The 15,142-nt window shown below is 40.0% G+C and overlaps 1 protein-coding gene and 1 long non-coding RNA gene across 7 annotated transcripts in view; one reads left to right on the plus strand and one right to left on the minus strand.

The window, feature by feature from the left end:
* Positions 1–131: 131 nt before the first annotated feature.
* Positions 132–2,597, minus strand: LOC135968145 (uncharacterized). Its single transcript, XR_010582660.1, has 2 exons — positions 2,535–2,597; positions 132–321 (listed from the first exon to the last, which is right to left on the minus strand). It is a non-coding gene; the product is annotated as an uncharacterized lncRNA (long non-coding RNA).
* Positions 2,598–2,842: 245 nt separating this feature from the next.
* Positions 2,843–15,142, plus strand: part of ERCC5 (ERCC excision repair 5, endonuclease) — a 28,314-nt gene continuing 16,014 nt past the window's right edge. For 3 of the 6 annotated variants that reach the window (XR_012426493.1, XM_005586201.5, XM_074021351.1), the window contains exons 1-6: positions 2,843–3,172; positions 7,555–7,730; positions 9,191–9,306; positions 9,764–9,850; positions 11,533–11,593; positions 13,806–13,949. Coding sequence is in view for 3 of the 6 variants with exons in the window: in XM_005586201.5 (XP_005586258.3) it covers positions 3,085–3,172; positions 7,555–7,730; positions 9,191–9,306; positions 9,764–9,850; positions 11,533–11,593; positions 13,806–13,949 (672 nt within the window). In the remaining 3 variants the exon portion in view is untranslated. Of the gene's footprint in view, positions 3,173–7,554; positions 7,731–9,190; positions 9,307–9,701; positions 9,851–11,532; positions 11,594–13,805; positions 13,950–15,142 lie in introns of those variants that run through there. The other 3 variants (XM_074021349.1, XM_074021352.1, XM_074021350.1) reach the window with 2 other exon arrangements.

The raw sequence follows: 15,142 nt of genomic DNA on the forward strand, positions 1-15,142 counted from the left end.
ACAACAACAAGATGTTGGCGGCATTCCCGTTTTGCTGGCAGAAACTGAGGCTTTCATTGGTGAAGAAACTTGCCTAGGATCACAGTGTCTTAGTTTCTCAGGGCTACCATAACAAAACACCACAGACAGGGTGGCTTCAACAACAGAAATTTATTTTCTCACGGTTCTGGAAACTAGAAGTCCAGGACCAGGCAGGTTTGGTTTCTTCTGAGGCCTGTCTCCTTCACCTGGAGAGGGCCGCCTTCTCACTGTGTCCTCACATGGCCTTTCCTCTGTGCCTGTCATCCCTGGAGTCTCTCCATGTGGACCAATTTCCTCTTCCTACAACGACACCAGTCAGATTGGATTTAGGGCCTATCCTAATGGCCTCATTTCAATTTAATCATTTTTAAATGCCATGTGTTCAGACAGTCACATTCTGAGGTACTCAGGCTTCAACAAATGAATTTTGGAGGACACAATTCAGACCATAACACAATGCAATGTATGTCTCAGATGAGATCTGAATGAATTATCAGCCTAACCTCCAAGCAGATTCTTCCAACAGACTGCAAGGTGCACTGGAGAGCTTTAGACTAGAGGCTTAGGAGGTCATTTAGGCAATATTTACAGAACTGCTAAGTGCCAGGAGTGGGGGATGTAACAGTCAACAAAATCGTTCTTCGTTTCACTAAGTTTACAGTCTACCATGGGGAAGAGACAAATACTGAATAGGCAATTATATTACTCTCAGTAAAATAACAACTGGGAACGGTTTCTGGGGATTACTTTACATATGGAGGAAATGCAAAAAACACTTTGTCAGGATTATTCCTGTAGAAAATTAGTTGTGACTAGGTCAACCAAACATGGCCACTGGGAACCATCTTGTTGGGCATAGAAATAGTTTTGTTAAAAATGGATTTCTCCACAGAGCACGGCGGCTCATGTCTGTAACTCCAGCACTTTGGGAGACTGAGGCAGGAGGATTGTTTGAGACCAGGAGTTTGAGACCAGTTTGGGCAACAAAGCAAGACCCTGTCTCAAAAAAAAAAAAAAAAAAAAAAATCAGGGCGTGGTGGTGGGGGCCTGTAATCTCAGCTACTTGGGAGGCTGAGGCAGGGGCATCACTTGAGCCAGAGAGGTGGAAGTTGCAGTAAGCTGAGATCGCACTACTGCACTCCATCCTGGGCGACAGAGTGAGACCCTGTCAAAAAAATTAAAATAAATAAATAAATAAATAATCAATTTCCCATATACTTCTGTTATAAAGAAGTCTTTAAAAAAATTGCCCGCTCCCTTAAATCAGCCTTTTCACTGAGTTTAAATTTAGTTCAAATTTGAACAAATATGGATGCTAACACTGTCATTTACTGAGTAGTTACTAGTGCTAAGTGCATTGCATGTAACACCTTGAATCCTTACCTGAAGTCTGCAAGGTTGGTTTTATGCCCTGCTTGCTGATGGGGATACAAATTCTGGAAAATTGTGACTTTAGTAAGACCATAGGGAGGCATGATGGGGGGATTTGAATCTTGGCCTGAGGGTTCCAGAGCTGTGGCCTTTCCTGGGGTTACTCTGTTAATTGATTTCTAGTCATTTCTGATCTACAAGTCGTGGCATTATAAATTTTAGATGCCGAAGAAAACTAAACTATATGTCAAGGATTAAGGCATGTGAACCCCCAAAATTTGAGACAGGTCTCAATTAATTTAGAAAGTTTATTTTGCCAATGTTAAGGAAGCACGCCTGTGACACAGCCTCAGGAAGTCCAGATGACAGGTGCCCAAGGTGGTTGGGGCACAGCTTGGTTTTATACATTTTAGGGAGGCAGGAGACATCAATCAATATATGTAAGTACACTGGTTCCTTCCAGAAAGGTGGGGACAACTCGGAAGCACGAAGGGCTTCCAGGTCACAGGTAGATGAGGGAGGTAATCAGAATATGCGTCTATCTCAGTTAGCAGAGGAATGTCTGACTAGAATGGGAGGCAGGTTTTGCCCTGAGCAGTTCCCAGCTTGACTTTTTCCTTTTGTTCAGTAATGTTGGGACCCCAACATTTTCACAGGCTTTAAATTTTATTACTCTTTGGTTACTACGTGCTAGCATACAAATAAATAGTACAAAACCAAGAAGGCATCCACCTTTCGGTTGTCTCTTCACGTGTAAAACAACATTTAGTGTTAAGTGTCTTCACAACTGGCGGCGCAAAGGTGAGAAACCGATACTAAAAAAGCGCGTAGAAAATCGTCACCTCACAGCCTGGGCAACACAGGGAGATCTCGTTTCTACAAAAATAATTCGCCCAGCATAGTGGTGCGCGCCTGCGGTCCCAGCTACTTGAGAGGCTGAGATGGGAGAATCGCTTGAGCTAGGGCAGCAGGAGTTCCAAGCTGCAGTGAGCTAAGAATGCGACGCTGCACTCCAGTATGGGCGACAGCGTGAGACCACAAAAACAAAAAACAAAAACCCGTTGCCCAACCAAGAAGGTGCTTTTGCACACTGTTTTAATGCTTAACGATTTCAGAATGCCAGCGTGGCGGTAGCAACTCACCAAGAAATCAACACTGGAGCTAAACCTCTCACTTCCGGAGTGCTGCAAGCGCAGAAAATATACGTCGGTACGGAGGCGGGACTTCCGCCCTGCGCGTCGTATTAGACGGAAACCGAGCGGGTCCATTCTTCGTGGGTTTGCGGACCCACCAGCAAAGGCGAATGGTGTCGCAGAGACATCTTCTGGCTGTTTCCGTCGCCTGCGTGGCCCTGTCACCCCGGTCTTCCATTAGAGGCGCAGACGTTTGGGCCTAAGCGCTGGCGAAGCGACGCCCTGCCCCTCCCCACCAACGGCCATTCTCTGGACCTGTCTTTCTTCCGGGAGGCGGTGACAGCAGCTGGGACGTGTTGCAGCCGGAGTCTCTACCCTGTAATGCGCTCCCGTTAGTGCTTTCCCCCGCCCTGGAAAATCGTGGCTTCTGTATTATATGCTATCTTTCCTGTGTAGGAGCAGGGAGGGCTTCCTCCCAGGGTCCTAGGCGGCGGTATAGCCCGTCGTAGAAGAATTAGAGTAGAAGTTGTTGGGTCCGCTCTGAGGACTCAGCCGCCTCATGGGGGTCCAGGGGCTCTGGAAGCTGCTGGAGTGCTCTGGGCGTCAGGTCAGCCCCGAGGCACTGGAAGGGAAGATCCTGGCTGTTGGTATCCTTAACGCCGCGTTGGGACTTGGGGTGCAGGGATTCGGGGCTGGATTCCTCGCGGGGCTCTGCCTTGGGCACAGAGTAGCATCTGCAGGATGACGGTCTTGGGTCGGGGTCGCTATAGAATCTCTGTCACTAGGGTTTCTAAGTACAGTCGTACCTCGGTATCCCCGGGGCTTTGGTTCCAGCCCCCCCTCCCCATACCGCGATGTTCAAGTTCCTTCAAGTCCCTTATATAATGGCGTGGTATTTGCATATAAACTATGCACTGCCTCCCGTAATCTTTTAAATCGCTTTTAGATTACTTGTAATACCGAATGCAATGTAAGTGATCTGTAAATAGTTGTTATACTGTATTTTTAAAATTTTTGTAGTTTTTATTGGTATGTTTTATTTATTTATTTTTTTCCACCGCAAATATTTTTGATCCGTGGTAGGTTGAGTGCGGAATCGGGTGATGAGGAGGGCCGCCCAGTCTGCTTTCCCCAGCTTTGCAGTCTTAGCGGCCTGTGCATCCTGGTTTGTCTCTTTGTGGCAGTGCTTTATGTTCTTTTCTGCTTTAATTCTCTCATCTGCAAAGTGGACGTGGTGATAGTATCTACACACAGGATTGGAATGAGGAATAAATAAATTACCTAAATGAGAGAAGTTTAGCGCGAGTAATACAGTAAATCTTAAAGTTACTATCCCGTCCGGGAGGTCAGTATGGAGAGAAGAGTAGATTTCGACCATTAGTTTTGCTTGAGTCTTGCCCCATTTATGTTTCTTAGAGGAAGGGTAGTGTGGACAGGTGTTTTACCATTTTTTTTTAAATTGACTTTTTAAGGACTGTTGTTTTTGTACATGTTTGGCTGGTTTTGTTTGTCATTGGAATTAAATTCTTTTTGCATTAGCAAAACGTGATACTGTTTTTGAAATTTTGATCTTTTTCTTTGTTACGTAGTCTTTTTTTTTTTTTTTTTTTTTTTTGAGTGTCTATTCTGGCTCAGAATCTGGTGATACCTTACACCAATTTCCTGAATGGGGATCTATGAGTCTAGGGGCTCGTGGGCTTGCGGAAAGAGTCCTGTAAATGATTGCGAGGGGATTGGGACCGGAAATGGAGTGCAAGAGTGTGTGGGCGTTCAGCAAAGAAGTCCGTGACTGCGGAGCCCTAATTCTTCAGTAGGAACACACTTATAAATAAAACGACATTGATAAGTTTTAAAATATAATGAGATTGTCATCATTTTTTGGAAATGGATAATCTTTGACTACATCTGTAATTGATTTTTGGCTTAAAAGTTTTTATACAGGGTACTTTGAATTGGGGAAAGCCAAAGGGTTTTTTTTTTTTTTAGAGCACATGCGCTGTTGCTGCCCTCAAGCGGTTCGTCTATATCATTGCAGTCTAAAGATTTTCTCAGAAATAAAGGGTAAAGGTTAGTTTTCAGTGCCAAGAACCCTTAACACTTCAGCAAAGATTTAGATCATTTTATGTAGCAGCCCTTGTGAAGACTTACTAAAGAGGACTGCGGCCAGGCTCAGTGGCTCACGCCTGTCATCCCAGCACTTTGGGAGGTCAAGGCAGGGGGATCATTTGAGCCCAGGGGTTCAAGACAAGCCTGGGCAACATTGTGAACCCCTGTCTCTACACGCAGTCAAAAAATTAGCTGGACGTGGTGACCTGCACCTGTGGTCCCAGCTACACGGACGGCTGAGGCAGGAAGATTGCTTGGGCCCAGGAAGTCAAGGCTGCAGTGAGCAGTGTTCATGCCTGTCTCTTAAAGAGGACTGTGAAAGACATTCTAGTCATAATGACAACCTCATATATTTATAATAACCTCATTTATGTCAAAGGAGAATATCTGATTACTTGTTCTACAATTGATTTTGCTTTATTTCGTTTTCACGGGAATTCAGACACCTGAAATTATTTAGATTTTATTGTGTTGTTTGTTAATGACAAACTTACCCATGATTATACTAGTTTCATAATTTACTCTTGTATCCCTATAATAAATTGTTTGGTCTTTAAACCATCTATATAGCTTAGTGTCTTATTTATACAGTCTAAATGTCTGTGTCAAATAATGCAGAATTAACAGTTAAACTTTTGTCTCTTACAGATTTTAATGTTTCTAAGATGCATTTAAATGTATTAGCAAGTTATTACATTCTCTTTAGGCTATGTATAGTAATGGGGATTAATTACATTTTAAGTCACCTAACTAAAGAACTAAAGAAACTTATTTTTTGTATTAAAATGTTATTGGTCTTTGGGTCTTATACCTAAAGTGATTTTTGGCTTTGCTGCAGATTTTAACTTTTCTGCCTGCAGGAATTTAATTTTGAGTTGATAAACTTACTGAAATTAGACAAGTCAAATTATACAAATATTTTCAGATTGTCTCATTTTTCATATTTCTTGTTAATAATTTATGTGAATATTTTCAGATAATCTAATTTTACATATTTCATCTCTAAGAATTCAAGACAAAATTCTCAACCCTAGCTGAGTGTTGGCACTACCTGTAGTTAATTGAAAAATAAAAAATAAAAGAAGACCTACCTCCGTATCTATGATTTAAAATTTTAGGCCCATGGGGTTTAATAATCCATATGTTTCAGAAGCTTCATATCCTATTCTAATGGATAGCAGGGGTGAGAGTCACTGATCTGAAACTAGATTTCCTCACTTAACTTAAAGTTTAAAGTAGTGGGCCAAGTAGAAACTAATTTAATCCTGTGCAATAGGGAGCTCTATGGCTTTTTCAGACTATACTTGTAGCAAGCAGAAACATCGATCTAATACAAGATAGTTGTACATCAACACCAAGTTCTACTTCTGAGATGTGTCTTTTATCCGACCTCTTCTCATAGTCTCCACCACTACTCGCTGCATTAACTTGGGCTATTTTAACTCATTTTAGAACTGGTTTCCTAATAATCTGTTCTTCACATGTTCATCAAAGTTAATCCTTAAATCACATTCTAGAAACTTCCTGGTGGCTGTATCATCTGCCATTGCTTTTGTCCTGCTGCACTGGCTTCCTGGAGATAGGGACCGTCTCTGTTTTGTTCATGGCTGAATTGTTTGGTGCATATCCCTAGGGTCTTGGATATACCTGGCCCATGGTATTGCTAAATATTATGGAAATAAGCATAGCATTAGCTTGCTTTCCACTAGGTGTTTTGTTACATAGTGTTTTGTAAGTTAATTGTTGATGAGCCTACATTTTTTTTTATGTTAGTAAAAGTTAGGCAATGTACATTCATTTCAATACTAAACTGCTCAACTTATTTAATAGCAGATTTTGATTGTGTATAAGAGTCCCTGTGAAAGCGAGTGCAGTGCACAAATTGCCTGGGCAAGCCATGGAGCACAAAGGCTTGGTGTTTTCCCTGCTAGATTATAAACTCCATAGGGCCAATACTGTGTTTTGTTCAGTGCATTGAATATGCCAGTGCATAGAAAAATTGCTGCCACATAATAAAAACAGAAATAACTTGATGGGATTCCTTCAATGTTCTTTCCCTGTGTTAGAAATTTACCTGCAAAAATTAGTATCAGTTCAGGTTTCTTTCTGGTTTTTTTTTTTTTTTTTGAGATGGAGTCTCCCATTGTCACCCAGGCTGGAGTGCAGTGGCGCGATCTTGGCTCACTGCAACCTCTGCCTCCTGGGTTCAAGCGATTCTTCTGCCTCAGCCTCCTGAGTAGCTGGGATTACAGGTGCGTGCCACCACGCCCGGCTAATTTTTGTATTTTTAGTAGAGACAGGGTTTCACCATGTTGGCCAGATGGTCTTGATCTGTTGACCTCGTGATCCGCCCACCTTGGCCTCCCAAAGTGCTGGGATTACAGGTGTGAGCCACTGCGCCTGGCCCATAATTAGTTTTATAAAAAGACCTGCTGGAAAACTTTTAAACTGATTGTTATATTTTCATTATTATTAACAAGCATTCTATAAATAACTCTCATTATATATCTATGATGATTTTTGAGGATCAATGTCTGGAAGTGGTAAAATCGACTGCAAAGTTTTAAAGTTTTTTTCACTATGAATTGTCAAATCGTCCTCCAGAAAATTTGTGCTAATTCATGAAAATTCTTTAGCAATCACTTGTCTTTTTAAAGAAGCGATTCTTTGCAACGAGACTTCTTAAAAGGATGTGTCTGTCTTTGTATAATTTTAAAATGTAGTATGTGAATAAGGGTAACGAGCTTAACTAAAGTTAACTGACTTTAGGTAGATTCCATGAGAGCTAAATGTTTTTCAATTTTAAATGAATAGTGATAAGTATTTAGTGTTCAACATTTGGATAATATCAGTTATTAGGAAATTGAAGTTGTGAGGATGAAGAGAAAAATTCCAGAGATTTTTCCATTAACAATTCTCTCAGATATTAGCATTTGGTTAAACCAAGCACTTAAAGGAGTCCGGGATCACCACGGGAACTCAATAGAAAATGCTCATCTTCTCACTTTGTTTCATCGGCTCTGCAAACTCTTATTTTTTCGAATTCGTCCTGTTTTTGTGTTTGATGGAGACGCTCCACTATTGAAGAAACAGACTTTGGTAAGTGTCATCTAGTTTTCGGTAAGTGTCAAATAATTTTTTTCTTTCTGCATTCTTAGAAAAGTTCACATAAAATTTCTGTTTTCTCTTTAGAATTTTAGAGACAGACTTATTTTGACATATATTTAATTTAATTACATCTACTTTTTTATCTTGAACAATTAATTTTCATTTTAAAAAGTTTTATGAGAGTTCATTGTGGGTACAATGATAAAATTTAACTTTTAAATAAAATAAAACTAACCACTAAAAACCTTGCCGTTGAGAGTTTTCCCTTTAGAGGATCTTGTTAGGTGTTCTATATTTATTTCAAGGATGCGGCCATCGCTCAGAACACTGTGGAAACCCTCTTTGGGAAGTGCCTCCCTGAATCTGAGATCAAGTATCCTCCGTGATAGCAAGCCTTCTCTTGAGGGGAATTGGATTTTAGCAGTAAGCAATGTTATGTGGTGCCAAGTGGTGACTAAAGTGGATTATCTAGGAAGGAAATTGACCATGATATAGAAGAATGAGAATGAGTTGCAGCTTTATTGTTCTGGAAGTAGTTTTAAAAAATGTTTTTGGAAAGCTGGACGCAGGAGGATTGCTTGAGCCCAAGTCCAGCCTGGGCAACACAGGGAGACCCCATCTCTAAAAAAATGACATAAAATAATGTTTAAACAGTCCAAATGACAGCACCCATTTGGATATATGACTTTTATTTGTTGAAAATGCCAAAGTAATGGAATGATGACTTTGTAATCATACCAGACAGATACTCTCTAATTAAGTGAGGATATAGGATAAAAGTAAGGCTTTATAAATGCTGGGGGATGTTTGTTGCCTCAGTAACAGTGTCTAGACTTGAATGTTGCAGTTTTCAGTTACCCAAGGCATACTGTAAGTCAGGTACTTTGTGGAAGGATTAGAAAGGAAAAGAGAATATCTTGGTTATTTTTATCTGAAATTTAACTATAAGCACAGGGACTATCCATTTGTCACGACTTGAACATTTCTTACAAGATATTTCTATACATTTTAGAATTTCTTGTGATATATAATCTTGAATATTGAAGGGCAGAATTACATGTAAGTAATGCATGTTTATAAAAAGCAATATTAGAAATTGTTTTTGGTGTCACTGTGACATTTTATCGAATAAATAAATAATTCCTTTTGGGAAGCATTTAAGCTTTCCACTTCTTGGGCATATTAAAGGACATTTAAAAGAAACTGAAAGTAAATTAATAGTTTCCCAAATATATTGTATAGTAGCCCATTAAGTAATAGATAGAAACTCTGGGTGTCCTTTATGTAGCAGCAAGCTGAAGATATTCGTTTATATGGCAATTAGGAGGAAATGCTAAAGCAACCGTAGTCTGAAAACTCAGACAAACCAAATTCTATGGGAAATAAATCACAGAAATGTTTCTAGTGGTCTAATATCCTGAAGTGAGATCTTACATCCTTTCTTCTCATAGGCGAAGAGAAGGCAGAGAAAGGACTTAGCGTCCAGTGACTCCAGGAAAACGACAGAGAAGCTTCTGAAAACGTTTTTGAAGAGACAAGCCATCAAAACTGCCTTTAAAAGCAAAAGGCAAGAGGAAAATTACAGTCATGTTAGAGATGAAGTTTTAAAAAAGTGATTTTTGTCTTGAATTCCTGTGACTCTCTTTCCCTGTGTAATTTTAACTTTCAACAGAAAATAGAGAATGAAATGAGACAAGTAGGCTGCCATTTGACCTGGTAATTTGGAGTTGTGGCAATTCTCCATTCTGTGAGAATCAACTTTGCTAATGAGAAAAAACAGCTGTTGTGTTGTGTCATGTACACTTTTTACTTTGATTATGCTCTTCTTGGCTCTGGGTGAGCAGCCCCGCCACGGTTCCTTCCTTTCTCTCGACTGCATTTATTTTCCACAGCAGTGGCCCGAGGGCAGCCAGGTCAGGTCCCTGTTCACCATCCTGAGCAGGGTCTGTGTAATCAGTGGGGGAGTATTATCGACTCAAAATACTATTTCATATAATCTGTTTAAAGATTTGTATACTTTCCAGAGATGAAGCACTACCCAGTCTTACGCAGGTTCGAAGAGAAAACGATATGTATGTTTTGCCTCCTTTACAAGAGGAAGAAAAACACAGGTAAATGTTTAACTCTTTAAGAATATTATTTTAGTCATTGCTACATTCGGACACATTTAAACCTTGATGTGTTATATACATGATAAGGCATGTGAAAATTTCTTAATGCATCTGAAATAGGCACGATCTGTACCTTTCAGAATATTTTTCAAAGCCTAAAGTTTTTATTTACTATTCTTTGTGTTTTGGTGATTCATGATTCTTATTCCTCTTCATTCTAAAGAACTTCTGCCAGGGCTTTGGATTTAAAATTCTCCAAGGCATGAATTTTAGTTTTCCTTTCACTTTGCTTACACATGCTCTTTCTAGCTGCTTTTCAATCCAATATGGTCTCTCTCACCATGATGCTAAAATACCACAACCCATGACATTCTTGTTGCTACATCTAGCAGATGCTTTGAACTTCTCAGTGTACTCGACTTCTCCGCCCTAAAAACCATGCTGCACTGCCCCACTCCCCTGGCATCTCTCTGGCCCTTTCTGCTTAGCCTCTCTGTGGACTCCACTTCCTCTCTCTCTCTCTCTTAATGGTTGGTAGCTTCTGTGTTGGAAGTGAAGGTGGAGAACAAGAAACTCGACAGTTTGCCTTTGTCCCCTGTCCTTCTCTCCACCTCTTCCTTTCCCAGGAGTTCCCAAGAGACAACTTAGCTTTTGAATCAGCGCAGTTCTATTTGTCTCCATTGCTCCCACTGTCCTTTTTTCTCCAGGTTACATTATTCATTTTTAAACTTCTTTCTGTCTTTGTATTTTTCTTACCCTTTTTGTAATAACTCCACCCACCAAGCCCAATCTCTGTTTTGTGTTATAGTCTGTTTAAAATCCAAATCTGATATTGTCATTTCCTTAAAACACTTTCTAGCTTCTCTTTTCTTTTCCTTTCTTTTCTTTTTTTTTGAGATGGAGTCTCTGTTGCCCAGACTGGAGTGCAGTGGCACAATCTCAGCTCACGGCAACCCCCACCTCCCGGGGTTTAAGTGATTCTCCTGCCTCAGCCTCTGGAGTAGCTGGGATTACAAGCACCTGCCACCACACCTGGAAAATTTTTTATATTTTTAGTAGAGATGAGGTTTCACCATGTTGTCTGGGCTGGTCTCAAATTCCTGACCTCAAGTGATCCACCTGCCTCAGCCTCCCAAAATGCTGGGATTACAGGCGTGAGCCACCACACTCAGCTTAGCTTCTCATTTCTTTAGGATAAAACTTTAACTCCTTAATTACATTTTCCAGTCTTATCCCTTCCTCTCTTCACATCATCCACAAGCAGGCTTTCTTTTCCTTGTTTCTATATGGTTATAAAACTTAGTTCTTTTGCCTGGAACACTTTTCTCCACGAACCTTCCCACTCCCTACAACTAGACTCCTCACTTAACTCGTGGCTAACTCCCACCAGTGTAATTGTCGGGGATCCTGGAAAGCTTTTGTGACTCCTCCTAAATTGGGTGAGGTGAATCCCTATTGCATCTCTAGTGACCTGCCCTTCCCTTGTGGTGGAAGTTATTAGATCCCACTCTAATTGCTTACTTACATGTGTCCCCCACCAGACCATGAGACCAGTAGTGGCACAGATCTTGCTGTTTTATTCACCATTGTAGCTCCTATAATGAGCAGCACCTTGTGTACGAGTATCTTTGTAAGCAGTCATTAAAAATCATAGATACCGTAAAAGTGTGTTTGACTTTCAGTTCAGAAGAGGAAGATGAAAAAGAATGGCAAGAAAGAATGAATCAAAAACAAGCATTACAGGTATTTAGATGATTTTTGAATTCAGAATATATTCTGTTATTTGAAATGAATGACATGAAAATGAGTATTAGTGAGGTATATGAAACTATGAAAGTTCCTGATGAAAAGTAAAGACAGATGCCTTTCTGATTGTGCATATATATGTGTACATGTATGTATATAAATACACACTCACCTATACATGTGTATATATATGGAATTTGCCATTATGCACATCTGTGTATTCAAAATAAGCCATTTTTCTTTTACAACCAACCAACCAACCGATAGTAATATGTGCTTACATAAAAAATACAGAAAACATATCATTCGTAAATAACTTGTAGTAACATTTTGATATATTTTCATCCATTCTTCGCCTGCCCCATATAATTGAATACCCGTGTGTATATTTGTATACATGTATCAAATGTACATATGTACATATATATGTGTACACATATGTGTGTACGTTCTAGTTATCTGTTGCTGTGTAACTTAGTGGTTAAAACATCTTTTGTTTTCATCACCTGTCTGGGTTCCAGGGGTTGATGAGCTCAGCCAGGCAGTTATCTCTGGGGTCTCTTGTGTAGATGCAGCCAGTCTGTAGCTGGGGCTGGAGTGACTAACAAGGCTTCCTTGCTGCCATGGGTGGTGGTTGATGCTGGCTGTCAGCCAGACTTCCGTGCGGCTGGCGCCAGAGCCCTACTTGTGGCCTCTCCATGTGGCCTGGGCTTTCTCCCAGCATGGTGACTGTGTTCTGAGGGTGCCTGGGCTTTCTCCCAGCGTGGTGACTGTGTTCTGAGGGTGGGCATCCCAACGTTCCAAGCAGAGGCCCTGTTGCCTTTCTGACCTAGCTTTGAAAGTTGTGCAGCATCCTTCCCACCACATCCTGTTCCTCAGAAGCTAGTTACTAAGGTCAGCCCCTATGAAAGGGGCAGAGAGTTAGACAAGAAGAATGTCCCACACACATTTTCGTGAATAGCATTTTTTACAAATTGAGATTATACCTTATGTATATATTTTTTTCATAAACATTTTTTCAAGTTTGTTAGTGTCACAGATAGCATTTTTTTGATTCCCAAATTCACTGTTTCTTGTTTGTTCATATTGTTTTGTCATATCAGGTAGAAGACTTTTGAGCGAAAACCTCAAGATCCTTCAGGTTGTGGAGGTGCTGTGCTATTAATGCAGCTAGTGAGAGCGATCTTAGTTAAGACCATGGGCCTCGAGGTCAGAAAGACCTGCGCTTCAATCCAGGCTCCACTGTTCACTCGCTGTGTGATCTTACACAGATTAAATTCTCCAAGGCTTTATTTTTTTTTTGTAAAACGAAATTGATATCAGTGCCTTCCTGATAGGGGTGATGGGAGCATTAGTGAGGGAAGGCACAGGAAACGCTGAGCTCAGTGACAGTTCTGTCCTACACGTTTGCTGGTTAGTACGTACACATGTAACATACAGACATGCAGGACAGCAGGTTGTATTAGCTTATCTTTTTTACTAATGAAGGATTTTAAAGTACTTTTGGTAATGAGTTACAATTGAGAAAAGTTTTACGCTTTTCCATGTCTCCTGTGAATTTCTTAATTTTAATTTCATTTTTTATGTTATAAGCAAAATAAAACTAATTTAATTACAGGAATTATATATATTGCTTGAATTCTTAAGTCTCATTCTGTCTTGGGTTCTTGCATTTTCTATTCTCTCAGCCTGAAATGCTCTGTCCTTAGGCTCTTTGATATCTTTCAAGTCCCTGCTCACACATCCTCTTTTTAGTGGGGTCTTCTTTATCTGTCAAATGAATCTTTTTTTTCTGTTTTCTTTTCATGTAATCACTCTCATATCAGATAAATATGCTTTATTTTCTTACCATTATCTTGTTCATTTATTTATTTATGTATTGTCTGCCCTCCTCTACTCCTAAGGGCAGGGACCTTATCTGGCACCTTATCCGATCTCACAGTACCTTAGTACCTCGAACAGTGCCTGGTGCCTTAGAGGTACCTGCTGAGTATTTTTTCTTTTGAATGAATTAAAGAGTGAATGGCTACATTCCCTAATTTGCCTACTCACTTTATTGCCTGTCACAGATTATATGCAACTGTGTTTAGCCAAGTGTTGATTATGTAGAACTGTGTTTATTATATAAACATAATACGTATCCCTAATGGTGAGTAGAACTAAGTGTACGCAATGTAAATTTCATGGTGCTGTGTTTTTCTCTTTACAGGAAGAGTTCTTTCATAATCCTCAAGCGATAGATATTGAGTCTGAGGACTTCAGCAGCCTGCCCCCTGAAGTAAAGCATGAAATCTTGACTGATATGAAAGAGTTCACCAAGCGCAGAAGAACATTATTTGAAGCAATGCCAGAGGTAAAACGTACAACAGTACATTCATGCTTAGAATTAAGAACTTCAGCAAAACTTTTTATTAGAAAGAAGAGAAAATTGATAAGCAATACTTATATGGTAACTCAGTTAACTGTAAACAGCATTTCTGTATCTCCGAGATTCTAAGAAGCATTGTTTATTTATACGTTTGAGCCTTTAGACATTTACTCTAAGGAGTCTTTCTTGACTTTTGACCCAAGACTTCTCCTGGTCTTTGTTCTCACATCACCCCGTACTGTCACTTTATAGTTCTTAGCTCCAAAACATGCTTATCTTGCCCACCTCTGTATTTTCAGTGCCTAGCTCAGTCTTTTTCACATGGTATGTGTCCAGTGGATGCTTACTGACTCATTTCTTAGGTTAGTTCATAAAAGTTATTATAGCCTATAATATACATTGTCTATAAAAACTAATAGTTATATAGAATTTAATCACAATGGAAAAATAAGTTCTAAATTGAAATTCCAGGTGTATCTTCCTCTGCTGCATCCCTAGAAATGCCATTGGCTCTCCGCATTCCCTCCTCCTCTTCCTGGACAGTGGGAATGGGGCTTCTTCACCTTGGAACACCTTGTAGCTCGGCAGGCCCAGAAAGCTAGAGTGGAGGTGGTGTGTGGTTGGGTGCTAGCAAATATGTCTCCTGATCATGCTACCATTGATACTTAATTCATGTTACTATTGATGACTCTCTGTCTTAGTTGCCAGTGAGTGAGTTCTTTTTCTCTTTCTATTGCTACTACCTGTTACTTCTACCATAGTTCTCCTTTCACCCACTGTAGGACAGAATAGAAATTTTGCAGCGTCATCGACCTTAGTGCGTAGATGGAGTGTTTTTTATTTTCTACAATTTTTGAATATTGCTTAAATTCATAGCAGAAATACGAAAAAGGAAGGGTAAACTTCTTTTCTCATCACTCCCTGTTTTTTCCACAAAGAGTGTGCAGTAGCAGACACTAAGGTGCACAGAGGTGACATTCTTGGGTCTTTGGATATACAAGGACAGAAGTAAATTGATTTTTATTTCAGGAAAAAAATCCAGGCTCAGTCAGACATTTTATTTCTTGAGTGTGAAAGGTGGCAGCTGAGGAAGTATAATTTTGGTTGTGTAAACAATAATAGGAAGAAATGGGAGAAAGAGAGACAGTCCCTAGTGATTTACTGTTCTGTATTTTCTT

Source organism: Macaca fascicularis, chromosome 17, assembly GCF_037993035.2.
Source record: "Macaca fascicularis isolate 582-1 chromosome 17, T2T-MFA8v1.1".
NCBI lineage: Eukaryota > Metazoa > Chordata > Mammalia > Primates > Cercopithecidae > Macaca > Macaca fascicularis.